At 37.8% G+C, this 26,886-nt stretch overlaps 1 protein-coding gene across 2 annotated transcripts in view; it reads right to left on the bottom strand.

Moving 5' to 3' along the window:
- Rock2 (Rho associated coiled-coil containing protein kinase 2) overlaps positions 1–26,886 on the bottom strand; it is a 102,280-nt gene that overhangs the window by 22,033 nt on the left and 53,361 nt on the right. For both annotated transcript variants that reach the window (XM_050141943.1, XM_050141944.1), the window contains exons 5-18: positions 24,891–25,151; positions 17,029–17,173; positions 14,930–15,068; positions 13,240–13,331; positions 12,438–12,597; positions 10,688–10,748; positions 9,891–9,902; positions 7,743–7,822; positions 7,532–7,580; positions 6,186–6,321; positions 6,006–6,097; positions 5,555–5,801; positions 4,772–4,878; positions 1,740–1,899 (exon numbers count right to left, since the gene is read on the bottom strand). In XM_050141943.1, the coding sequence (XP_049997900.1) occupies positions 1,740–1,899; positions 4,772–4,878; positions 5,555–5,801; positions 6,006–6,097; positions 6,186–6,321; positions 7,532–7,580; positions 7,743–7,822; positions 9,891–9,902; positions 10,688–10,748; positions 12,438–12,597; positions 13,240–13,331; positions 14,930–15,068; positions 17,029–17,173; positions 24,891–25,151 (1,741 nt within the window). The remainder of the gene's footprint in view (positions 1–1,739; positions 1,900–4,771; positions 4,879–5,554; positions 5,802–6,005; positions 6,098–6,185; positions 6,322–7,531; positions 7,581–7,742; positions 7,823–9,890; positions 9,903–10,687; positions 10,749–12,437; positions 12,598–13,239; positions 13,332–14,929; positions 15,069–17,028; positions 17,174–24,890; positions 25,152–26,886) is intronic.

Here is a 26,886-nt window from a genome sequence, read left to right as displayed (position 1 = left end):
TGCTAGTAAGTAGATAGTATTTCTAATTATTGTACATGTACAATAGCACTTGACTTTCACAACCTAATAATACCATCATTATCCCTTTACAGGGAACTAGACAAGTTCATATTGGCAATAATTACTTGTTCAAGACATGTTCTTAGTCTATGGAGGTGATAACATGTAGTAGAAAGAGCAAGAATTTTAGATTCAGGCTTGAAAGACATCTATAATATTTAAGTGATGGAGGCCTGAGCATAAAAATGTAAGGAAGTCATCACATATCATGTATTAGTGCTCCAAGGAACCACTGGAAACAAAAGTTATATTGAACTGTTTTATTTTTGTCAATTTAAAAAATAACCAAAAAAGAAATGCAATTACTTACTCAAAAAAAAAAAAATATTCATTTAAAAAACCATATATTGGTGTAGAGAACAGAAAGAAGCACAAGAAAACTTACTGAGTTGGTAGACATATTCTACATCTTGCTTTGGTGGTAGCTACATGAGTGTAACGCAAACATCAAAACTATTTACACTTTATTGCATATAAATTAAACCTCAAAACAACTTAATTTTCTTCTACGCCATACACAAGGAAATTAACTTAATTAACTTAAGTCTATTAACTTAATCTCTTCAGATTAGACCTTCCTAAGTAAAGCACCTGTCTCATTTCTCTCTCTCTTTTTTGTTAGTCAGGGTCTCACTGTGTAGCCCAGTGTATCTGTATAGCTGAGACCCCTTCTGCCTTCTGAGTGCTGGGATTAAAGGAGTGCACCATTGTTCACGACTTGTTTGAATTTGTGCTTTAATCTAAGTTAGTTGTAATAAAATCTAAATCTTAATTATATTTAAAGAGTGAAAGGCTACTTCTAAGCTATTTGTATCTTAGTAAGAAGTGAAACTTCTGATCCAGAGTTTTAAGACAAAAATATTTTCAAATATTGATTACTTGTGAAATTTCAAATCTATTAATAAAGTTAGAAAACAATCCTAATACAAGGCTAAGGCAAAGATTGGTTTGTGGAAGCTAACATTGGAATCTATTAGTATGACATGGCTTTAATAAAATCTGACTGGCACCTTTAGTACGTCGGAGTCCAAAACACTCAGTGAACTGAATAGTCAGTCTAGCTCAGTGGTTCTCAATTATGACCCCTGAGGATCAAATAACCCTTCCACAAGGGTTGCCTAAGACCATTGGAAAACACAGATATTTTACACTATGACTCATAACAGTAGCAAAATTATAGTTATGAAGTAGTAACAAAATTAATGTTATGGTTGTGGTCACCATAACATTATTAAAGGGTCACAGCATAAGAAGGTTGAGAACGACTGTTCTAGATGGACTAGCTATTATGTAAATTTTGATCTTATATAACTATTAATACTTTTGTACCACAGCTAGGGAAATGTCAAACTACAGTAAACTTATGTCAAAGAACATATTTCCCAAATCAGTGTAGAACATCACATTATAGACCTTATGGCATCAATGTCACTGAAACATCATTTTCTTTCAGATTTAAAAATATGGTAGAATGATTCTGCATTTGGGCTTTAGTTTCTTAGAAACTGTTGCAATGATACAAAGGTTTTTTTTTTTAAAAAAAAAAAAAAGGAAGTATATAAAGTTTCCCTGATAATTTCTTTCTTTTCAGCTCCCAATACTTGGCAATATAAACAAATACCATATTTTGTAAAAGTGAAGACTGACTCTAAAATGAGAACACACCTCACAATGCATACCTTTCATGGCTTCTGATTTAGCTTCTTCAATGGATTCATAGATCTTGTTTTTATCCGCCAGTCGTGCTTTTGTGGTCTTGTGCTCAGCTTCTTCTTGCTCTAAACTCTGCTGTATCACTTTCAGTTGGTATGTCATATCTATTTCCATGTTGCTCTTTTCCTAATAAACATTGTTCATGGTGATTATTAACAGAATTTCAAAGACTTTTAAAATTCTTTTAAACAGTCTAAGATAAGAATGTTCAGCATCTTCCTTGCCTTCTCTGTCTGAGTATCCTGTGACATAACAGCTGGCCTCTGCCACCATCTGAGATATGAACTGAGTGTCTAATTTCAACGATCTGACAAGATTGCTTTTCTCACCATACTATACTTCTTGGGCTCTCCTCTTCTGATTCTAACCTGCAGCCCTGATACTACCCACCGATGCTGTTGACAGGGGACACCCCGGCTCTCCCTAACCAGGTCTCACCTTCCTGCCACTCTCAAGGTTCCCCAACTGCTTCTCAGGTGCTAGTTTTACTTTTTTTCTCATTAGCTATTTTACTTTAAGCATGTGTGTATTTTGCTTCTATATATGTGTGTTTACCACATGTGTCTGGTACCCATGTAAGTCAGAAGGAGGGGACAGATCCCCGAAACTGGAATTACAGATGGTTATGAGCCATCTTCTGAGTGCTGGGAACCAAACCTGGATCCTCTTAACTGTAGAACCATCTCTCCAGTTGTAGGACTCTGGTATTCTTTACACACAAGGTATCTCTTCCTAAAGTATTATTTTTTGAACTTTAGAAATGTATAATAATAGCCATGTGTAGTGGCTAGAACATTAATCCCAGCACTCAGCAGGGAGAGGCAGGCAGATCACTGTGAGTTCAAGACCTGCCTGGTCTACAGAGTTCCAGAACAGCCAGGGCTACCCTGAGAAACCCTATCTCTAAAACACCACCAAGACCTGCCTGGTCTACAGAGTTCCAGAACAGCCAGGGCTACCCTGAGAAACCCTATCTCTAAAACACCACCAAGACCTGCCTGGTCTACAGAGTTCCAGAACAGCCAGGGCTACCCTGAGAAACCCTATCTCTAAAACACCACCCCACCAACCACCAAAAGAGTAATGCTTGCAATCTAGCTACATTAAACAACAACAAACCTCATGATGTTCTACTACCCAAATAGTAGGTCTTTTTTTGTGATGCTGGGGATTGAACTCAGGGTTTTGGACATGCCAAGTAAGCACTCTACCACTGAGCTACATGCTCAACCAGACATGTTCTAAGTTTGAAAGACCTGGATAATAGAAGTCAGTCTATTTTCAATATATGCCCCAGGATTTGTAACACAGAGTATACACAGTCAGCAAAACCTGAAGTATTTATTATCTCACCCTTAAAGGATTAGTTTCATGACTCACTCCAGAAATACTGACAAAACAAGCAAATCATACCATTACTGTTCCCCACCCTCAGCTTTGCTCAAGCGGCTACCCTCCAGCTAGAGTCTGGCTCTTTACCTGCCCAGCTCTCTGACATACCAGGTGAGGGATCACTTTTTACACCTGAAAGGCATACTGTGTACAAATAGCTAGTATTTTGTTTGCATAAAAAACATTAGAATCACCTAGGCCAGTGGTTCTCAACCTTTCTAATGCTAAAACCCTTTTAATACAGTTCCTCATGCTGTGATGACCCCCAATCATAAAATTATTTTCATTGCTACTTCGTAACTGAAATTTTGCTGCTGTTATGAATCATAATGTAAATATCTGTATTTCTGATGGACTTAGAAATGGGTTGCAATCTACAGACTGATAACCACTGACCTAGGGGCTTAATTACTTTTATTATTTGAGCCTGGGGTTCACCAGGTAGTCCCCAGCAGCTAGCCTTGAACTCACAGAGATTGACCTGCCTCTGTCTCCCCAGTGTTGGGATCAAAGGTTTGTATTACCATGACCAGCTTATTATCACTTTTAAAATTATCTATCAGACTGTTATTATTTAAAGCAACATTGCATCCTACTATTTCTACTCTAGAAAACATTAAATATTCAGATCAATGAATAAACAAATGAAAACAAAATATTAACTAGAAATAATCCCTGGCTCCACAGAATTAAAAAAAAAAAAGTCTCTGAATGTCACAAGTCATATATTTCCCCTGAGGTTTTTCGAAATAAGGTTTCTCTGTTTAACAGTTCTGAAACTCACTGTAAGTCAGGGTGCTCTTGAACACACAGAGATCCACCTGCCTCTACCTTCCAAGAGCCGGGATTAGGTGTGTGCCATCACTGCCTAGTATAAGTCACATTTTAATTTTGTATTATTATTGTAATATTAAGATATCCCAGTCAAAACTTCAATTTTCTTACACTGTATGAAAATCTCAAAGAACAAAATACTTATCTTAGAAAGTCTGAATTTCTGGGGCTAGAGACAAGGTTCAGGGGTTAAGAGCACTGGTTGCTCTTCCAGAGGTTCTGAGCTCAATTCCTAGCAATCACATGGTGGCACACAACCATCTGTAGAGATCTGATGCCCTCTTCTGGCATGCAGGTATACATGCAGAGCACTCGTACATGAAATATAAAAAAAATAAAAATTTTTGAAGAAAGTTTGAATTTCCCCTGGGTACATTAAAAAAGCACTGAGTCCCTTTATTCATATAATTCAGCATACCAAAGGCTGCCTATATGGTATTAAAATTATAGCTCTTGTTTATATAGTTCAAATAGAAAAATCTATGTATATATGAAAACAGTCTAGCTAATTAGTCCCTTATTTTGGTAACTTTTCTTTTTTATATATATACAATATTCTGCCTGTGTGTATCCCTGTGGGCCAGAAGAGGGCACCAGATCTCATTTCAGATGGTTGTGAGCCATCATGTGGTTGCTGGGAATTGAACTCGGACCTCTGGAATTGCAGCCAGTGCTCTTTTCCTCTGAGCCATCTTGCCAGCCCTGGTAACTTTTCTTATCTGAAACTGCATTGTCCTCTTCTCACACACAAAGTGCGATGTGCTGTGGTTACCTTCTCTAGGTCAGCAAGCTTCTCCTGCAGCTGTCTCTTCTCCAGCTCTACTTTTGCTAGCAAGGCTTTGCCAGTCTTCAGATCTTCTTCCAGCCCAGATATTCTACCTAAAAATTCAAACATTTTTTAAAGTAACAACTCAGCATGCATTCAATTAAGAATTATCTACCTCATATTTTGGAGTTGTTACTTGTGAGCAAGAGTTTTATAACCTATCAGAACAGTACTTTAAAAGCTAATTTAGCTAAAACTCAACTGACCATCCAAATTTAAAAAATACTAATACTATTTGAAAGTACATCTTTTACTCACAAAATTTTAATCAACATATTTTTAATGTTCTAATTTAATTTTGCAATTTTTATTTTAATTACGTGTCTGTGTTTGTGTCTGAGGATGGATTTGTGCATGTGAGTTTCATGTCCAAAGAGGGCAGAAGAAGGAGCTGGAATCTCTGAAGTTGGAGTTACAGGTAGTTGGCCCGGGCTCTAACTTTACTAACAGAAAACTACATTTAAAAAAAAAAAAAAAAAAAAAAAAACAAGCCAGGAGCGGTGGCCCACATCTTTAACCCCAAGTAGAGGCAGGCAGACAGATCTCTGAGTTTAAGGCCAGCAGAGCAAGTTCAAGGATACCTGGGTTTACACAGAGAAACCCTGTCTTGGAAAACAAAAAACAAGACAAACAACAAACCCAGGTTACTGCAATACATTATTCATTTAAAGTTATTTCAAAATCATGAATTATCAAAAAGTCAAATCAAATGCAACCACTGCTTTATACCTTGTAAATCATGAATTATCTCTGATCCATGGGTCCGGTCCCTCCTTTCAGATTCTAGAGCTGATTGAAGATTGATAAATTCCTTTTCAAGCTTTAACTTGGCAGTCTCAAGCAGGCAGTTTTTATCTTGTAGATCTCTATTGTTAGACTCCAGCTGCTGAATCTGTTTGGAGCTTTCTGCCTGGGTTTTTCTTAACCGTGCTGCAGTATCGGACTCTGTTCGTAGCAGAGCATTAGCTTCATCCAGCTGTTAACCAATTCAAAAGCAAGATTACCACAGATGTAACATAATAAATAGCATAGAACATCAATTTATCAACTTGTAACCAAACTACTTAAATAAAAATCCTAAGTATCATCCCCTTAAGTGTTAGAGCTAAGGGCTTAGCAACATTGCATCAGCATTAACAGGCGTGGATACACTCAGAACTTTACACACAGACCAACCTACCTGTTTCTGGAGTTGATTGACTTTCTCAGTGGATATCTGAGAGCTCTGGTTCCTTTTCTTCAAATCTTCAAGTTGATCTTTTAAGCTGTTAACTATGAACAAAGCATTTTAGCAGCAAGCTTCAATACAACAAATACACACAATATTTTTCTTAAACATTTATTATTTTATATCACGAACCATCATTTTCCAAATTCCGTTTCTTGTCAGCTTCATGATCAGCTTTCCGTTGATATTCTGCATTTTTATGCTGAAGAAGGGCCTTTTCTCTTTCCAACTGTCTCAGTGCTGACTCTACATTTTTCCTAAAGGTAATCTGAAACAATTAACATTATTATCAAAAGGAAACAGGCAGAGAAAACAGATCAAAACCCATCAGTGATCTCAAAAACATAAAAAGATACCTAAAAGGCTATCACTGTTTTGTTAAAATTATAATGTTCCGGAATGTTTGCAAAATAGCATACTACAATGAAATAATCAGACCCTTGTACTGGTTGGGTTTGTGTGTTAACCTGACACAAGCAAGAGTCATCAGAAAGAAAGGAGCCTTAATTGAGAAAATGCCTTCCTGAGATCCAGCTGTAAGGTATTTTCTCATTTAGTGATCACCGAGGGTAGATGGTACCATCCCTGGGCAGGTGGTCCTGGCTTCTATAAGCGTGTAGTCTGAGAGGGCCAGGGGAAGTAAGCCAGTAAGGAGCACCTCCTACAGGGATTCTGCTCTGTTTGAGCTCCTGTCCTGACTTCCTTTGGGGATGCACTGTAGCAATGCTAAAGTGTGAGCCAAATAAACCCTTTCCTCCCCAACTTGCTTTATGGTTGCGGTGTTTTTGTCACAATAATAGAAACTGTAACTAAGACAACTCTTTTTTTTTTTAATTTTTTATTTATTTATCATGTATACAATATTCTGTCTGTGTATATGCCTGTAGGCCAGAAGAGGGCACCAGACCTCGTTACAGATGGTTGTGAGCCACCATGTGGTTGCTGGGAATTGAACTCAGGACCTTTGGAAGAGCAGGCAATGCTCTTAACCTCTGAGCCATCTCTCCAGCCCAAGAGAACTCTTAATACTTAATTTATTATACTATTAACAGTCATGCTCTCTGAAACTTTCTATCACTAATGAACCATCACTATTTAATCCAACGGACCTAAAATATTATTAATATCAAAACTTAAAAAAAATTACTTCCTGTTTTTGAAACAACCAGCCATTTTAGTAATCATATAAAAGCAAGTTTTAAAAAATTTTAAAGTTAGTATGCAAAGTAATAGCTTCATTATGGCATTTACATACCTATAGATATTCAAACTTTTAAGAAAAAAAAACATGAACTACCTACATTAAATTAACTCAAACTGGCATAGCAAGTCACCCTGCAGTGATCTTCATCTAGTTCATTTATGACACAAGTAGGTTTTACTGATATGGACGGCAAGGCCTCTGAGAATTCTGTAGCTAAGTGGGTATCAAAGATTTTTAGTGCCAAAAATGTTAATAAAGTACAGGAAATTTTTACCTCTTCTTCTAGCTCCTTTGCCGTTTTCTCTAGGCGAGTATTAATAGATCTAAAGAATTTTAGAAAGAAGCAGTAAATAAAATAATTCTAGTTTATGGTAAAATTACAGTCTATTAATTGAGAAAGCATCTGTATAATTAATTAATTTGCGCTTTTCACTTTCAGTGCTGTATTTAAACTTCAATTTTAAAATGCACTGCCTGGCACATACTTGCACTTCTGTTCCAGCTCCTCCTTGGCTTGCAACTCACTGCTAAGGTGTTCTTCTAGTGCATACAATTTTTTCTGAATCTGTCAAAAATATAAAATATAATAAATTATAAGCTTTGATCACAGAGATGAGCAGCTTAAAGAAAACAGCGAGCCCTACTAGCCTTTCCACTTACTGACCTCTCTGTAAGAGCACAGGATTGGTACTGCTAGTGTGACTGGCTTAGAGGGAAAGCACCCTCATCTCCCACTTTCTCCCTCACAGTACACATACAGGTATGAACACATTTACAGGAATAAACTCTTTTTTGATTTATTACACAGTGATAGGAACAATACTATGAAGGATTAAGGATTTAATGCATCTTGAGTAATTGATAGCTAATCCTATATCAAATCCTCTTAGTTTACATTAGCTATTTTAAGACAAGTTAAAATGATAAAAACTACTAAAGAACACATTTGAAATATCCCTTTAAAAATATTTACTATCACTTTTTACATGTATATGTGAATATGTTTATGTGTGTGCCTGCATGAATTTAAGTGCACCACATCTGTAAATGAGCTCTTGGAGGCCAGAAGATGGCATTGGATCCCTTCCAACTGAAGCCACCATGTGGGTGCTGGGAATTTAACACAGGTCCTCTACATGAGCAATAAATACTCGTAACTACTGAGCCATCTTCCAGCTCCAAAGAGCCTTTTCTTTGTTTTTTGAGACAGGATCTCACATCTCAGGCAAGCTCTGAGTAGCTTGGAAATGCTATGTAGTCAAGCTGGAGTTCAGCTCACAGATCCACCTGCTTTACTTTTGAGTGACAGAATTAAAGGTATGTCCACCTACGCCTTCCTTCTTTTTTTCTTCCTTCCTGTTTTAAGGATTTAACTTTTTGAGATCCTATGGTACCTTGGATGCAATAAATACCAGTCACTTTACAGTATTGTCCCATTAGCAGGAACAAAATACATAAGACAATGTCTCCTACATGTGGTGGCACATGCCTTTAAACCACTCAGGAGGAAGATGAAGGAGCACTTCTTGGAGCTCAAGATCAGCCTACTCTGCATATTGAGTTCCAGGCCTCAACACAGTAGTGTTATATCCACCCACCTTATTAACTGAAATTCAGAAAGGTGAATATTCAGGTCAAGGCAAAAATGATACACTAAAGCCAAGGTTCTAATGAGTATGTTCTCTGGGTTTTTTTTTTTAACATTTTTTTTCATCTTAAAAACAATAAACAATCAAGAAACTCCTCTATTGTCCAAAACAAGTATAGGCTAAGAGCTGAGGAGATGGCTCAGTCAGTAAGCTGCTTACTGAACGAGAATGAGGATCTGAGTCTGGATCCTAACATACACGGGAAATGAAAGTCAAGGCACGTTTGTCTCTAGCACTGGAGAGGCTGAGGCAGGCAAAGGCCAATCTGGTCTAGAGGGTGAGCTCCAGGTCAGCCAAGGCAACAACCAAACAAATAAAACAAAACAACAAAATCAAGTCATGGATGCTTACTCCAGTACTGGGCAGGGAGGGGAGGGGAGTGATTGGAGGAAAGTGTGGCAGGGACAGGCAGCTCTTTGGGGTTGCTGGCCAGTCAGTCTGGCTTAACCTCTGAACTCCAGGTACATCGAGACTCTTTTCCAAAAATGGATGGATGGATGGATGGATGGATGGATGGATGGATGGATGGATGGATAAAGAAAAGTATATAAAGGATTGAGGAAGATAGTGACTACTAGCCTCCACACAAGTGTATACATATAAAGACATCCAATCATGTTCACATACACTAAACAGGTAAGTAAAGTCAACTATCTTTGTCCTTTTTAGTGCATACACACCAAACAAACCATTTTGAAACAACTATTTTTTTTAAAAGAAATATGGGTTAATGAGTGAGTCAAGATAAGCACTTTTAGCTGCTATAATACTCTAAACATACTATCACATGCCCTTGATAAATAAGAACAAAAAATTACATAATTCATTTTAAACAATAGATTTGTAAGAAAAATAATAAAAGGGTACTTGGTAGAGAAAAGGACGGCAAGTCTCTTGGGTAGACGCAGTACTCCAAATGGGAAGCAGACTATGACTAGATTAAAACATGAGCTTTTCTCCTTTTCAGTGTATTTGACAACGTACCTCCTGACTTTCCTATTCAGAAAAAAAAGAAAGAAAACATTTCAATGCTTGTTATATTTTATAAAAGTTCATTAATGTATGTCATTCCAAAAATATTCAACAGGCTCTTCTACCTTTTGTTAAGTTTTAAGAAAAATTAGCACTGTAACTTAGACTTGTATGTGTATCAGTCACAAGATACTTTAACACTCTGATTAACTGTTCTGTATATAAACACACTAGCAAACAGGAACTCAAGATCTGTATCACTCTCCCACTTCTATGCCCCACTGCTTCATATATATAAATATACTCTTTCAAGCACTAAGATCATGAAGTCTTCTACCTGCCATTACATCTGTTTATAAATTTATCACTCTGGCTACTAAATGAAGCTAGAAGCACATATTCACATAAAAGAATTACTTCAAAGTTGTGCTGAACACAGCACCTTACACTCAAAGAATGGTATCTCATGATTTGTAAAGTGAACTTCAAAAAAAAAAAAATCAGTGGCATGATTAAACTAGTGATATGATGAGATGGACCAGAGGTTAAGAGTACTACTGACTGTCCTGCAAGAGGATCTGGATTCAGTTCCCAGAATTCACTTGTAAGACTGTCTGTAACTCTATTTTTAGGGGCTCCGACCCCTTTGTTCTGGCCTCCACTAACAGTGTATGCTCATAGTGAACAGACATAAATGCAGGCAAAACACTCATACACAAAAAATAAAATTTGTATTTGAAGACAATCAGTGGTTAAGAGTATTTGAACACATACCTAAAGTAAATAACATAGTAAAAATGTATACATACTTCACTCTTCCTTGTTTGTATTGCATCGTTTTCTCTACAGGGTGGAGAGTCACTTAATAACCTGGAAAGACAGAAGGAAAGACTTTTTTGCATTCCACCTTAATTCATTGTCTTATATAAATGAACATTCTAGGTACAGCACTTATTCTGCTGCTGGACAGTCACACCTCTGCCTCTGCATAGAAGGTGCCCAGTCTGAGCTCTGTTAGGACTAGAGTCACAACATGGACCTCTTCATCCCACTTGCATTTCTACAATAATTATATTCTATTGGGTTTTATTTGTTGTTTGATTGGTTTGCTTTTGTTTTTGTTTTTTGAGTCAGGGTTCCTCTGTGTAGCTTTAGTGCCTGTTTTGAAACTAGCTCTTGTAGACCAGGCTGGCTTCAAATTCAGAGATCCACCTGCCTCTGCCTCCCAAGTGCTGGAATTAAAGACATGCGCCACCACCGCCCAGCTAATATTGTTTCTTTTAAAAAGAAGTATCTCGTCTCTTCTTTTTTGCAAAGATAATATAAGAGCTCAATGTTGTAATTTATACATAATCTTCTAAAAAACTATTTATTATACTCATTTATTGTATGTGTTCATGCGCACTAATGCCAGGTGATACATGAGAGGTCCGGGGACAATTTGTGGGAGTTGATTCTCTCTTTCCATCATGTGAGTCAGCAGGCTAGGCAGCAAGTGCCTTACCTACTGAACCATCTTTCAGGTGTGTTCTTCCCACCATCTATAAACATGAATAAGTTTTTTTTAATCCCTGATACTCTTTTTGAAAAAACATATAAACTTTTAAAAAATATTTATTTATAATTATACAGTGTTCTGCATGCATGCTAGAAGAGGGCACTGGATCTCATTATAGATGGTTGTTACCACCATGTGGTTACTGGGAATTGAACTAAGGACCTCTGAAAGAGCAGCCAGTACGCTTAACCTCTGAGCCATCTCTCCATCCCAAAAAACATATATTCTTTAATTTTGTGTGTATAAGTATTTTGTCTAAATGTTTGTCTGTGCAACACATGTGTGCCTGGTGCCCACAGAGGCCAGAGAAGGGCAGTGGATCCACAGAATTGGAATTACAGATGGTGATGAACTGCCATGTGGGTACGAAGAATCCAACCTGGATCCTCTGGAAGAGTAGTCAGTGCTCTAATGACTGAACCATCCCTCCAGTGCATTAGCCTTATTTTGTTCTGAACTTTAAAAAGTTTTAAAACATTATGACTAGGGAGGTGACCAACCCATCTTTATTTGCCTGAGCTTTTCCTGGTTTTTTATTTCATCCCAGGTAAAACCTCAAACCTGAGCAAACTGTGACAGTTGTAATTTTCATCATTACATGTGGGTGTACCAAGACATTTCTCAAACACTTTTAACATTTGATTCCAATATTTAACAGTTTTTGGGGACTCCTGCTTGCTTACCAGTCTCAGCAGAACATCCACTGGGATAATCTTTTTAAAGTTAAATATCACATTCTACCTTTTTTTAAAAAAAAATATTTCTGTGATTCTCTTATATCCTTCATGAGATAATAAACTCCAGCAAAATCAAGTATTTGTTCTTACTGCATATCTTCAAAAGAATATAGGACAGCCTTACAATCATTTATAGATAAATAAAATGTAACATTCAAACATCAAATGATGAAATAAAATTAAAAATAATTTAGACAGTACATTAGGCAAAAACCTTACAGCTAGGCTATAATAATAATAAATTTTAATAAATAAATCACATACAAATTTTCTCTAAAGTATGTAAATCCTATAAAAGGTAGCTGATTTCCCACAAAAGCTTTAGGGATTGGAAAAGTCTCTACATCTCCTTTGTCGTCCTCGATGTCATCAAAGTTGCTGCTGTCTATGTCACTGCTGAGCTCAGGCACCACTGGAGCTGCCGCTGGGAGGAAAGGAAATATTATTCCACTCACAGCCAAAATAGAAGATCTACTAATTTTTTTATGATATATAATATCTTATACAAAGATCTACCAACCTATCTTCCATCTGCCATTTCATAGAAGTAACACATTGTAAGTAATTTATTACTCTATTCGATCAGCTTTAAATACAGGCTAATATATATCAAACAAGGAAGGTCTATTATATTATTCTAGGAGCTAAAATTTACAAGTAGCAAAACATACATATATTATTTCTATATATACACATACATGTATATTTCTACACTTTTTATGCAGAAATATTTCTCACTCATGAATCAACATTATATATACAAAATAAAAATAAATTACTATGTTTTATCAGATTATGGTCTTAAGTAACTATTAACTTATCAACTTAAGTACTCAAGTTAAAGGACTACATTCCATGACTGGATCTACAAAATTGCCATACAGGAGAAAATGCACACTAATTTACTAGAAGAATGATGAACTATTTACCTACAAATTTTACCACAGGAAAAGATAATTTCTCAATTTAAGACACACTCTATCAAACATGTGCTATTTCAGAAGAAGAAATCAATCTGTACGACTCAAACTGTAATAAAATAGAACACATAGATTGACTGACTTACTCTCTCTTATGTTTTCCCAATTCCACTGATCATTCTTAAAAAAAGGATGCTGTTTTATTTCTTCTACCCCATTTCTTCCAAGTCGTACCTCCCTGAACAATGCAGTTAAAGATAATATTAAAGATAATTAAAGATAATAATAAAAATAATAATATTAATTTTCCAATTTTCACCAAAGGATCATAAATTTAAACATTTTTACTAAAAGTTTCATCTTAAATGTTTCTTAAAACTAAGCTATGTGTCTGATCTTTGAACAAATCAAAGAGGAATAATGATAGGTAGTGAACAATAAACTATATGGGAAATAAACTTCATTTCCACTAGCATTCTGCTCTCAATCAAAAGTATAAAAAAAAAAAAAAACCACTAAAAAAAATTCCCTCTGTACAAGCATGGCCCACTGAACTTAGCTCATGACAACTTTGGTCACAACAGTACTTCAGGCTACTCTCACAGAAGCACCAATCTTCTCCTCTTAAGAAGAACTATCCTTATTTACTACTAGAAGCACTCCCTCTCCATTCATGTTAACATCTCATTCTGAATAAAATTAAAACAATTATTAAGAATTTCTTTAACTCCCCTGGAGCATTCCTGAAAACAGGATGGAAATAGAAATTATCAAATGTAAGTGTGTTTCTGGTGAATCTCCAGTGTGGACATGTTATAATGAAATCCGTAGCAACCCCAGCAAACGTTATTCAGGCTCTATTTCAGGTTCTATTTCATTTTATCAACAATGGTTGTTCATCAATCATATAACTAACAAAACTTACAATTCTTTTCAACAAATCATTAGAGAATCCAAGGAAAAATCAAATAGCTTCTTCACTCTTTCTAAGGCAGCTTTCACACCTTTGTTCATCTATTTAGTTTTTTAAATCATAGAGTTTCCAGTGCAGACTTGTTCACATACAAATGAAACTGAAGAGTCGGGAAGATCTTCCATACTACACAAATAGTTCTTTTACAGGTGGGCTGAGACGGGCCTCATTCTGTAGCCTTAACAGTCCTGGAATTCACTGTGTAGACCAGGCTGGCTCGAACTCAGAGATCTCCCTGCTTCGCCTCTGAGTGCTGGGATTAAACAACAGCTACCTTTAAACAAATAGCTCTTAAGATTATAAATTATCGAGCATTTATCTATAGAAAATGCTGTCCTCTGAGTAATATGGAGGACTGGAGAGATGGCTCAGAGGTTAAGAGCATTGTCTGCTTTTCCAAAGGTCCTGAGTTCAATTCCCAGCACCCACATGATGGCTCACAACCATCTGTAATGGGGTCTGGTGCCCTCTTCTGGCCTGCAGGCATACACACAGACAGAATATTGTATACGTAATAAATAAATATTAAAAAAGAGTAATATGGAATACTATGTAAGAGGATAAAATGTGAATGACATAAATTTTATCTTTCCAAAGCCCCCTCCCAAAGATTTCGTTTACTAAATCATTTATACATCTTTATAGACATGAGGGATAAAATATAAATTAGATGACAATTAGCTTATATTCATAAGATGATGAAAGTAACCCAACAGCAGGCTTAAGGTGGGAGTGGGAGGACTAAACCAAAATTAAACTACAGAGGTTGACTCGCATGTATGTATGTAAGGCAAGCATACTTTCATGTCTGCAAATTGTAAAAGTAAAAGAATTTCTCCATAAAGAAACTCTGTGTATATTACCTGTCTGTTAAGAAGGCACAGATGAGATTCTTTGCATGTTTAGAAATTTCTGTATCTTCAGGGAAACATAGTGAATTTTTATGATCCATAATTTTGCTATAGGTTCCTACAAGTGAATCTGCATAAAATGGAGTGTCTCCTAAATTTTAAAGAAAGACAGCAATGAGTGGAATAAAGAATTCAAGTTAAATACTTTTCATATAATATTTAAGTATCTTAAGTTTAAATTCATTTTCTTTCATGAAAGAACAAATGGCTTTATATGCCAAAAATCAACAGTAGAAATGAACAGATATATATACAAACACATTTAAAATGTAACCACACCATGACCTTTTAGCCTTGAAAAAATAAATTTGCCTCTGAGTTTCCTCTAATTGAAATATTGTATCTTGGGATCAAATGTAGTGGCACACACCTATATAATCCCAGCAACTGGGAGGCAGAAGCAGGCATCTCTATGAGTTTAGGCTAGCCTGGTCTACATAGTGAGTTCCAGGACAGCCAGGGCTACATAGTGAGACCCCATTTCAAAAAATAACAAAACCAAAACAAACAAAAAGGAAAGAACATATATTAAAACCCTAACTGAAAATAATTTTTTTTTTTTAATTTTTCAAGACAGGATTTCTCCGTAGCTTTTGGTTCCTGTCCTGGAATTAGCTCCTGTAGACCAGGCTGGCCTCGAACTCACAGAGATCCGCCTGCCTCTGCCTCCCAAGTGCTGGGATTAAAGGCGTGTGCCACCACCGCCTGGCTTGAAAATAATTTTATAATTCATCTCAACTGTGATGACTTAAATCACACAGTGATTACAGACACCTTTCATCCCAGCACTCTAGAGGAAGAGGCAGGTGGATCTTTTATGAATTCTAGGCCAACCTGGTCTACCTAAGAGGGTATCTCAAAAGGAGAAAGAAGAAGGAAGAGGAGGAGGAAGATGAAGAATATGTATTTGTTTATGTGCTGATTTCCAGGGAAGCCAAGACTACAGAGAGAGATTGTATCTCTAATAAACAAATGAAAACCTGGAAACATAAATAGTAAACAAAATACAGTTTGCAATTCAATGGCATAACAAGATTACATGAATTAAAGAATGATCTTAGTTCTCTATACCTATTGAAACAAATACTAAAATTTACTTACATATTTACTCAATCATTTAAAATACTTTACAATAAAAGGATTATTAAGACACTGTAGGGGCTAGAGAGATGGCTTTAGTGGTTAGAGCATGCAGAGCTTTTGCAAAAGGTCAAAATCAGTTCCCAGCACCCGTGTCAGGTGCTCAACACGAACTGTGTAACTCCAGCTCCAGGGGACACACACACACACACACACACACACACACACACACACACACACCAGAGTAATCTAAAACAACAACTTTGTAAACTATTGGCGCTGGAGCAATAGTTGGACAGCTAAGAGCTTTTACTACTAATTCTTCCGGAGTTTGGTTCTCAGCATTCATGCCTCAGTTGCCCACAACTCCAGGGATACATCAGAAGACTAACGGAGGCCTACAAAAGTTGTAAATTTGTTCTTGCTCTAATACTGCCTTAATTTTAAAAAGATCTAGTGATGAGAAGCAGCACACCTGCAATCCCAGCATACAACAGACTGAGGCAGTGGATTTTGACTTGGGGTCAGCATCAGCTATATGAAAATACTTACGAATATAAAAGGATCTACTGGAGAAAACTTCCTAACAACATATAACATACTTTACACAGTGAACTTCTTTTCAATCATTCTGCCAATCTTATATCAGATTCTACTTTCTTGACTTATTTACTGGCATGTGCATGTGTAGGCATGTGTAAGCATGCGCATACATGCATAGGTCACATTCACAGGTGGAGGTCAAATCATAATTTGCAGGTATTGGTTCTCTTCTACCTGCACCTGAATCCTAAAGATCAAACTCAGATGGTCAAGCTCAGGAGCCAGTGCTTTTACCCTTGAAGCCATCTCACCAGCTCTACATCAGTGGTAATTCAGTTTTCAGAAATTCTGACCCCTCCCTTGAACAACACAATTCCTTTATATTCTCCAATTCTTGACTCAATTATAAGGTGTTAATATTGACTTACCCACTAGCATCTCAAAAAGGAAAACACCTACAGACCACCAATCACACTCTCGACCATAGTAGCCATCACCACCTTGTGATTTCAGAACCTCAGGTGATATGTAATCAGGAGTTCCAACTGCTGTATCGCAATGCACCATGCCTGTCTGGGTAAACAGCAGAATTAAAACACAGAGCCAAACAACCAGTTGAAGGTGAATACATACAGACAACTGACTTATTATCAGAGAGACAGTGGCACTCATCACTTCCAATAGAACATCATGACCTGGCTTCAGGAATCAGGCAATACCACCAAAAGCACAGAAATGCCTGGATGAGGGAAACCAGAGTTAAGTTTTCTTCCATGAGAAAAGGAAAAGACAGGGGACTCCCAAGACTATGAAAACCGACAATTTTTGTTGTTTATTTATTAAAGTAAGGGAGGTACAAAATGTGATCTTAATGACACAACATGGGGAAAACAAAAGAATCATTAAGAAAAAAGCAGCTTTGCTGTTTTGGAAAAAAGCAAAAGCCCTTGACGATGAAAAAGTGCCTCTCAGGTTGGACATGGTGTTAAGAAGTGATTCACAATTTATCAAGAGTAGACTGAAGAAATGTATTAAACATTTAAACTAAAAGACCATGAAGGCTTGGCGCTTCTTAGCTTTATGTATTTTTAATTATGTAGTTGTATTAACATACTTGGCAAAGTATCCAACACCTTCACCTGTGCTTGGTTTTGTTGGTAATACAAAACTTTCTGTATGTGTATAATGTATACATGCTCATGTGTGTGGAAAAGTCAGAGGCCAAGGCTGGGTACCTTTCTCTACTACCCTTATTATTTGAGACAGTCTCCCCCTGAACCTTGAGCTCAGCAAATGGCTAAACTAGCAGCCAGCACAGCCCAGGGATCCTTTTATCTTAGGTCTTCAGCACTAGTGTTGTAAGTATATGCTAAAATATTTGGCCTTCTGTGGGAAGTGGGGATCTGAACTCAGATCCTCATGCTTGAGAAGTGAGTATCTTACCCACGAGCCATATCCCTAGATTCTCAGGTTATCTTTTTGACAAAAATAAGAATCATGCCGGGTGGTGGTGGTGCACGCCTTTAATCCCAGCACTCGGGAGGCAGAGGCAGGCGGATCTCTGGGAGTTCGAGGCCAGCCTGGTCTACAAGAGGTAGTTCTGGGACAGGCACCAAAGCTACAGAGAAACCCTGTCTCGAAAAACCAAAAAAGAATCATAAGGAAGAGCTAAGTTTGAGTCTCAGTGATGCCTTACAAAATAAATACTTCTGTAAGACTATGATGAATGGCATTCTCCTTTTAAAAATCACTGGTTATCCACAAATTTTGGCTGGCATACTGTTTTCTTTAAAAATAAACATTTGAAAGGGGTACTTAATATTTTTAAACTGTCTGATGGAGAAGTATTTAATTAAGTGGATATAGAATTAACATTTATGACAAGTCTCTGGCCTTGTTTAAAGAACTACTAAAAGGTAAAATGAGAAACCAAAACACTGACTCATTTACCTTCAGGGAGAATGGGAAAAGGGTGGTGGTGACAGGACACAAGCTACCCTGCCTTGACCACACACTTTACATAGTCAGAACTGTCACAACCAGAGGAAGCTTCACATACTAAACAGTGAATGAAATACTGACGCTGCCCCCATAACCACAGTGAAAGGCAGGAGAAAAAACAAATCCAAGGAGCTTTGGAAAACTAGCCTTTTAGTTTTCTAGGAATCTTCAAGTCAAATATCAATGTTAGCAAATCTATTCATTTCAGTAGTGGGGTCTAGCAATTATGAAATATGAAGCAATTTTTAACCGTACACTAGGGTTAAACAAGTAAAAAAGCAAAACAAAAAGCCTATAACTAGCTAATGAGAGCCAGAGTTGTACAGGAAAGAGAAAGACTATCCTCTCTGTGGTGATAGATTTCAAGCAGAGATATCAATGTGGCTCTTGACATACTATCTATAGAGACAGAACATGTGGCTTGACACTGGGTGTCTGTGACCCATGCCTTCCAGCTCTCTCCATCAAGTCTGACACTTAACACTGGCTGTGTATGATCCATGCCTCCTAGCTCTACCCACTGACTAAGCCTGAAAGCTATGTCACTTCAGGAGCAATGAGCCCATCTATCATCTATAGGTAAGTATCAATTCTCTAATAAGGGGAATCAGAGCTTCTTGAAATGCCTCTAGGGCTAAGGACAAACAAAACAGGCAAGTTTTTAATATTCTGTAGTATCAAAATCAAAGCAAATAAACTAAAAGGGGGACTACTGAAAGGATATGGAGCCAACCTAGGGGCATTCATCAAGTAGCAATCTTTGAGTCAAGTTCACATGTGTAAATAGGAAATGGTGTGGGTTCATAAATCACATGAATAATTAAATAGCATGAAATATCACAACGTTGGGGCTTCAAAGTATGTCAGGTGACAGCAAGAAGAGTCATATCTTAAGAGGTTTCACATAACAGGCTAAGAAGCTGGAACTTTAGTCAATTTGTTGTACCTACTGAAGAGGTCTGAGCTGGAGAACAAGGTTATTAGGCATTCATTTCCAAAAGGTTATTCACAATTACTCTGATTGCAGGCTGAGGAGGTGGATAAAAGTGAGTGGTGTGCACAAGTGAGGACCTGAATTTGGATTCCTAGCAACCAAGTAAAGCCAGGCATGGCAGTATATGCCTGAAACTCCAGGCTAAAGAAGGAAGTATAGTGATGGAGACAGGAAGACCCCAAGGACTTACTTATTGGCCAGCTAGTCTTGCCAAAAACAGTGAGTTCCAGGTACAGTGAAAAGAGACCCTGTTTCAAAAAATAGAAACAACATGGAAGACTAGGGAGATGGCTTTGTGAGTAGGAGCACAGTACATGAATGTAACCTCGGCATTGGAGGGTGGGGGGAAATGGGTGCAGATCCTGGGAGTTCACTGGCCGGCCAGCCTAGCTGAAATGGTGAACTCCAGTTCAGTGAGAGACCCTGTCTCAAGGTAATATAGTAGCAAGTGATAGAAGACACCTGACCTCCACCACTGGGCCCCTCATGGAAGTGCACATGTATATACCATATACATACACATACTCATATATGCATATACCTAAACAAAATAAAATGGTGGAGAGAGAGGAAGACACTTGACATCCACTTCCAGCTTCCACTTATGTCCTCATGGGTAAGCAAACCCGCACACACATGCATATGCCACACATACACCCAAAAGTTACTTTAAATGTATTAAATGTTTACTAAATATATTTGAAGTTTTGTCATTGACAAAATAAAGAAGAGAGTTTACTGAAAACTTAAAATTCATCAATCAGGGAACCAGCTACCAAGGCCACAGTGGTCCTGAGGAAGCAAGCTCCACGGGAGCAGGAGCCAGGAGCCAATCCAGTCCCGGGACACAGGCAGACCAGGACTAAACCAGCGACCTCGTCCAGAGATAGCAAATGCCACCGGAAAAGGTACAGGGGAGTAAGCGCTGAGCAAGTGAGCAGAGCCAGAGACCTCTGAGGGTCCGGACATGAATCTGGGACCCTCAAGGGAGTGTAGACCTAAGCCAGGACCCCTGTGGGTCTGGGGTGTGAGTCTAGGACCTCCCAGGAACTAGGCCTGAGCCAGGACCTCTGTGGGTCTGGGCATTGGTCTGGGACATCAAAGGGAATATGCAGGAACCTGAAACCTCTGCAGGTCTGAGCGTGAGTCTGGAACCTCTGAGAGAGTAAGCCTGAGCCAGAACCTCTGCCGTTCTAGGCACATCCAAGCCTGGGAACTCCAAGGCAGTAGACTAGAGCCAGAGACCTTTGAAGGACCAACTCGACACCATGGACTTCTGCAGGAGTGGATCCAGACCAGGATTTACAGAAACAGGTCAAAGCTGGTAACCTAGGTCAAAGTAGGCCTGCGACAGCAAACTCCAAGGGAGCTGAACAAAGCCCAGGAGCGCCGAGCTATCTCCAGTAACCAACGGGGTAACTAGAACTATGGCACTGATTATACCATGTGGAAAAACCATCTGAGCTTTGGATTCACTAGCACCTAGAAGATTAATCAACAGAATCTCAGACAGCCCCAACCACACCTATTAGAGGAAACAAACAAGTGGAAGACTTGTATAAGAACTTTAAATCTTTGAAGAAAGAAATTGAAGAAGACACCAGAAAGTGGAAAGATCTCCCATGCTCTTGGGTAGGCAGAATTAATATAGTAAAAATGGTGATCTTACCAAAAGCAATCTACAGATTCAATGCAATGCCCAGCAAAATTCTTCACAGACCTCAAAAGAAAGGTACTCAACTTCATATGGAAAAGCAAAAAACCCAAGATAACCAAAATAATCCTGTACAATAAAAGAACTTATGGAGACATCACAATCCCTGACTTCAATCTCTACTACAGAGCTACAGTACTGAAAACAGCTTGGTATTGGCATAAAAACAGACAGGAGGACCAACGGAATCGAATTGAAGACCTGGATATTAATCTACACACCTTCAAACAGCTGATTTTTAACATAGAAGAAAAAGATATCAAAAGGAAAAAAGAAAGCATATTTAACAAATGGTGTTGGCATAACTGGGTATCAACATGTAGAAGAATGAAAATAGACCCGTATCTATCATCATTCACAAAACTCAAGTCCAAATGGATCAAAGACCTCAACATAAAGCCAGCCACACTGAACCTTATAGAAGAGAAAGTGGGAAGTACACTTGAACGCACTGGCACAGGGAACCACTTCCTAAATAGAACCCCAGCAGCACAAACACTGAAACTATTAATAAATGGGACCTTCTAAAACTGAAAAGCTTCTGTAAAGCAAAGGACACAGTCAACAAGACAAAACAACGGCCTACAGAATGGGAAAAAAACCCACGCGGTCTGATCTCCAAAATATACAAAGAACTCAAGAAATTGGACACCAAAAGATCATATAATCCAATAAAAAAAATGGAGTACAGACCTAAACAGAGAACTCTCAACAGAGGAATCTAAAATGGCTGAAAGACACTTAAGGAAATGTTCAACATCCTTAGTCATCAGAGAAATGCAAATCAAAACAACTCTGAGATTCCATCTTACATCTGTAAGAATGGCCAAGATCAAAAACACTGGTGATAACTAATGCTGGAGAGGTTGTGGGGAAAAGGGAACACTTCTGCATTGCTGGGGGGGAATACAACCTGGGACAACCCCTTTGGATGTCAGTGTGGCGATTTCTCGGAAAATTAGGAAACAACCTTCCTCAAGACCCAGGAATACCACTTTTGGGTATATATCCAAAGGATGCTCAATCGTGCCACAAGGACATGTGGTCAACTATGTTCATAGCAACATTGTTGGTCATAACCAGAACCTGAAAACAACCTAAATGCACCTCGATCAAAGAATGGATAAGGAAAATGTGGTACGTTTACATAATGGAATACTACACAGCAAAAAAAAAAAAAAAACACCGACATCTTGAATTTTGCAGGAAAATGGATGGAGCTAGAAATCATTATTTTGAGTGAGGTAACCCTGACACAGAAAGACAATTATCACATGTACTCACTCATAGGTGGTTTTTAAACATAAAGCAAAGAAAGCCAGCCTACAAACCACTATCCCAGAGAACAACAATGAGGACACTAAGAGAGACTTACATAGATCTAATCTACATGGGAAGTAAAAAGACAAGATGTTCTGAGTAAACTGGGAGCATGGGGCCCTTGGGGGAGGGTTGAAAGGGTAAGGGGAGAGGCAGAGAAGGGAGCAGAGGAAAATGTAGAGTTCAATAAAAATCAATTAAAAAATTCATCCATCAGAAGTCTTGGGATGTCTTGTAAACAATGAAAAGGCTTCCTATGAAGGTAGAAACAATTTAAACAAAACTCTTAGATTTACAAGTATTAAAAGGCCCTAGACTGACTTCATAGGCACCAGGCCTCCCAGTCCATTTGGAGAATTGGAACTGAGCACTGTTCCTACAAAGGTACAGCTACCTCTTCCTGAGGCTCTGGGCCAGCATAGCATAGGAGTTACCCATCCTTGTGTTCCAACTAAACAGTTCAGTGTTCAGACTCAAACTTCCATCTGCCCTTAAATGCACAAACTTGCCTAGCTGGATTCCCATAGTTATTATTCCCATGGGTACTAATTATTTTATTACAGCTACACAGTTTTTTTTCTTCCTCTGTCACCCTTATTATTAACTGAGTGATTGATAAGTGGGGCGGGAGGCAAACACACAAGCAGACGATTTGCAGGAGTTGGTTTTCTCCTTTTACCATGTGAATCCCAAGAAATCATCTCAAGTTGTTAGGCTTGGTGGCAAGTGCCTTTAATAACTGAGCCATCCCACTGGCCCAAGCCATGTAGTTTCTTAACAACATACTGGTATTGCTCCTAAAATGCAGCAAGTAATACCATTTTCATTTTTTAAAATGTGCAATTCTGAGGAAAATAGAACTTTTCACAAACAAGAAGAAACATCAGATATTAAAAACAGAAGTTAGCTCTTCTAGAGGGTCCAATTTCCATCATCCACATGGTAGTTTACAACCATCTTTCAATTCCAGAGGATCCAATGCCCTCTTCTGACCTCTTCATGCACCACACTTCCTCTGACAAAATGTAAGGATCACTGAGAAATGATTTTACCATCTATGTCTATCTATATGTTGACAGACTATAAAAACATGAAGGGGTACATAGTCTCTATCAATTTATCTTCTTTCTTAAACAATCTCTGAAACATAAAAGCCATTCTTTTAGATGCACATCACCAAGCCAGAAGCTAGATTTGACCACTGAGCTCTAGTGTCTGTCTCTGATGTAGAAACAATAATAAAGGAAAGACCAAAAGTGATAGAGCCTCAAACCTGCAACAGCATTTATCTAACAATTACCAAAGCATCAAAAGTTCCGTATAATTTTTAAAAAACCCATGCCTAAGGACACGTGAGTGCTTGTATGATGTACTGGTGGTGCTAGGTGTTCTGAAGGCTGTGAAAACCATATCAAAGGTGAAATTCAGTCTCCTGGAAAGATAGATTACTTACTTACTAGCTACAAGTCATCTTCTAGAGAATCCTATTCCATCAGGAATTAACAGTACAGAGAAGGACAAAAATGTAAAATTACATAATCAAAACAAACCAGTATTATAATTAGCTATGAAGTTAATGTTATTGAGCCATTAGTTATCTAGTAGCAAAACACCACAATGAATGACGACTCCATATTTATTTACCCTGTACAGAAGAGGTAGGGGGAAGCAGTGAACCATTTCTTTCCTTATTTTATATCATCTTCTTTCTCAAAGGGGGAAAAGAAAAAAACAGAAATAATGATGGTAGAAATACCCCTGAATTTTGTGGTCCAATACTACCTACCTAGGCCATTACTTTGATTGTAACAGATTCTTGTCAACATTCTATGAAGAGATAAATGAACTGAGGAATGATTTACTCTAGCAGTCAGTAAGTCACTAATAATGTATTTTATATCTAAATGGTGGTTTTGTCTTGAAATTGTTACACCATTATCAAAACTAAATTTATTTTCACTCAAAACCACAAAGTCCTGAATTGCAATTATTTGTTTCTTAAACACACATACACAGAGCAGAAAACAAGGATTAGCAAGAAGGCTCAGCAGATAAAGGTGTTTGCTGAACAAGCCTGGTGACCTGACCTCGTCTCCAGAAGCCATGTAATGGTGGAAGGAGAAAACTGACTCCACATAGTCGTCTTCTGACCTTCACATGCACAACATAGCATGTGTATACATTCTCTCTCTTTCATACACACAAACACAATAAATATGAATACATTTTAAAAACAAGCATTTGTTTACTGGCTTACTTACTTCATCCATTTTCATACACGTGCCAAAATCTGCTAATTTTAGATGTCCATGTTTATCCAAGAGCATGTTATCAGGCTTCACGTCCCTGTGGATTAAGCCCATGGAGTGTATTGCATCCAGTGCAAGCACTACTTCAGCAGTGTAAAACTTGGCCCATTTTTCAGGCACATCATAATTACTCATAAGGTTTACAAGGTCTCCACCTGGCATGTATTCCATCACCATGTACAGGTACCTGTCATCTTGAAAGGCACAAAAGAGCTGGAAAAGGGGAAGGAATAAAATTATACTAAAAACAAAGCCACGAACAAAACAAACCCTCAAATTATTACTTGTGAAAAACTGGAATACTTTATAACTAAAACAGAGTTAAAAATTTTGACACCTTTTACTTCTTAATCAGGCCCATTTAATAAAAAAAAAAAAAACAACAGCAGGCCAATTTTACATGGGTGTTTTTCTAGAATATGTTCTATAAAATATTCATACGAATGTTTTCCTCTCATGGAAAACACATTTTTAAAAAGATATAATAATAACAAAGAAGATAATAGTTTTTGAAAACTAAACAAACTATTGCTCATACCTTACACAGAAGAGAGCTGGGAGCAGGGGTAGCTTAGAAACATCTAACAGATACCAATTTAACAGAAATAAGGCCCATTTCAATGAAAAAAAAAAAGAATGAATAATCAATCAGTAGCCTCGCTTGGAAGAGAACTAACTCCTCTTTTCTATTCTCCATCCCCTTATTTATGATAAGCAGTAAGCTGCACTGTCACCTGCTTACAGGCTGCAGTGTGTTGCTACCAAACCCCAGGAAGATAGAGCAACTGAAACTACAGAGAAAGGGTATCCCGAGTCCCTCTCCGGAAGTAAGCAAATAGAAAAAGTAGCACCCAGCATTTAAGATATAAGAGCTAACTAGCAATACGCTTAAGTGATTGGCCAATCAGTGTTGTAATTAATATAATTTCTGTGTAATTATTTCAGGTCTGGGCGGCCGGAAAACTAAGGAGCAGCCTCCTTCTACAACCCAGAGATTATGTCAATCAAGAGCTCCTCTCTCAGTTGGAATCTACTCGGCAGAACTAAAGATCAAAAGATACCAAAAGACAGAATGGTTAACTAGAAAATGCCAATGAACACACTGATAGGGAAGCAATTTAGATTTAAAGCTAAAAATGGTATACTTTAATGCTCTCCTCTTTTCCCTTCTTTTTGAGACAAGGTTTCCTTATGTAGATCAAACAGAACTCAAACTTAGAAAGAATCCTCCCAAGTACTGGGACGACAGCTGAGTCCACTACGCTAGCATTACTGTCATTCTTTACTCAAGCAAATTATCAAAGCTTGTAAGTTGCCACACACATAAATTAGTTTGAACCATACAGATCAGAATTTCTAAACAATGGCTTCATTGAGCCAGATAAAAACAAAAGGAGACTTAAGATTTAATCTCATTTATAATTTTATTTTATGTATTTGGGTGTTTGGCCTGCATGTATATAAGTGCACTACACGAGTGTGTCCAGTATTTTCGGAGGTTAAAAGAATGTTGGATCCCTTGGAACTGGAGTTAGAGACATTTGTGAGGTGCCACGTATATGCTGGTCAAACCCAGGTCTGGAAGAGCAACCTGGCTCTTATCTCTAAGAACCTCTCAACATCATCTTTAAAAGCAGCACTAATCACCTACATGGCTGGAAAAAAAAAAGAAAAAAGAAAAACAAATCTCTGCCAGGTGGTAGGTGGTGCACACTGCTTAATTCTATCACTCGGGGGCAGACAGAGGTGGGTCTCTGTGAGTTCTAGGTCAGCTTGATCTACAAATGGAGTTCCGGGGCAGCCAGAACTGTTACACAGAGAATCTCTGTCTTGAAAACAAACAAACAAACAAACAAACAAACAAACAAACAAACAAAATAATCTCCACGCTGCCTCTTTCAAGCTCATTTAAGCTCTTTAGAGCACACATTGGAATGTGGGTAATCTT

The sequence above is a fragment of the Alexandromys fortis genome, unplaced genomic scaffold, assembly GCF_014885135.2.
Source record: "Alexandromys fortis isolate MF-2015 unplaced genomic scaffold, M_Fortis_MF-2015_v1.1 scaffold_30, whole genome shotgun sequence".
Classification (NCBI taxonomy): Eukaryota; Metazoa; Chordata; class Mammalia; order Rodentia; family Cricetidae; genus Alexandromys; species Alexandromys fortis.
The sequence above is the reverse complement of the archived record's forward strand: the minus strand, read 5'-3'. Positions and strand labels throughout refer to the sequence as shown.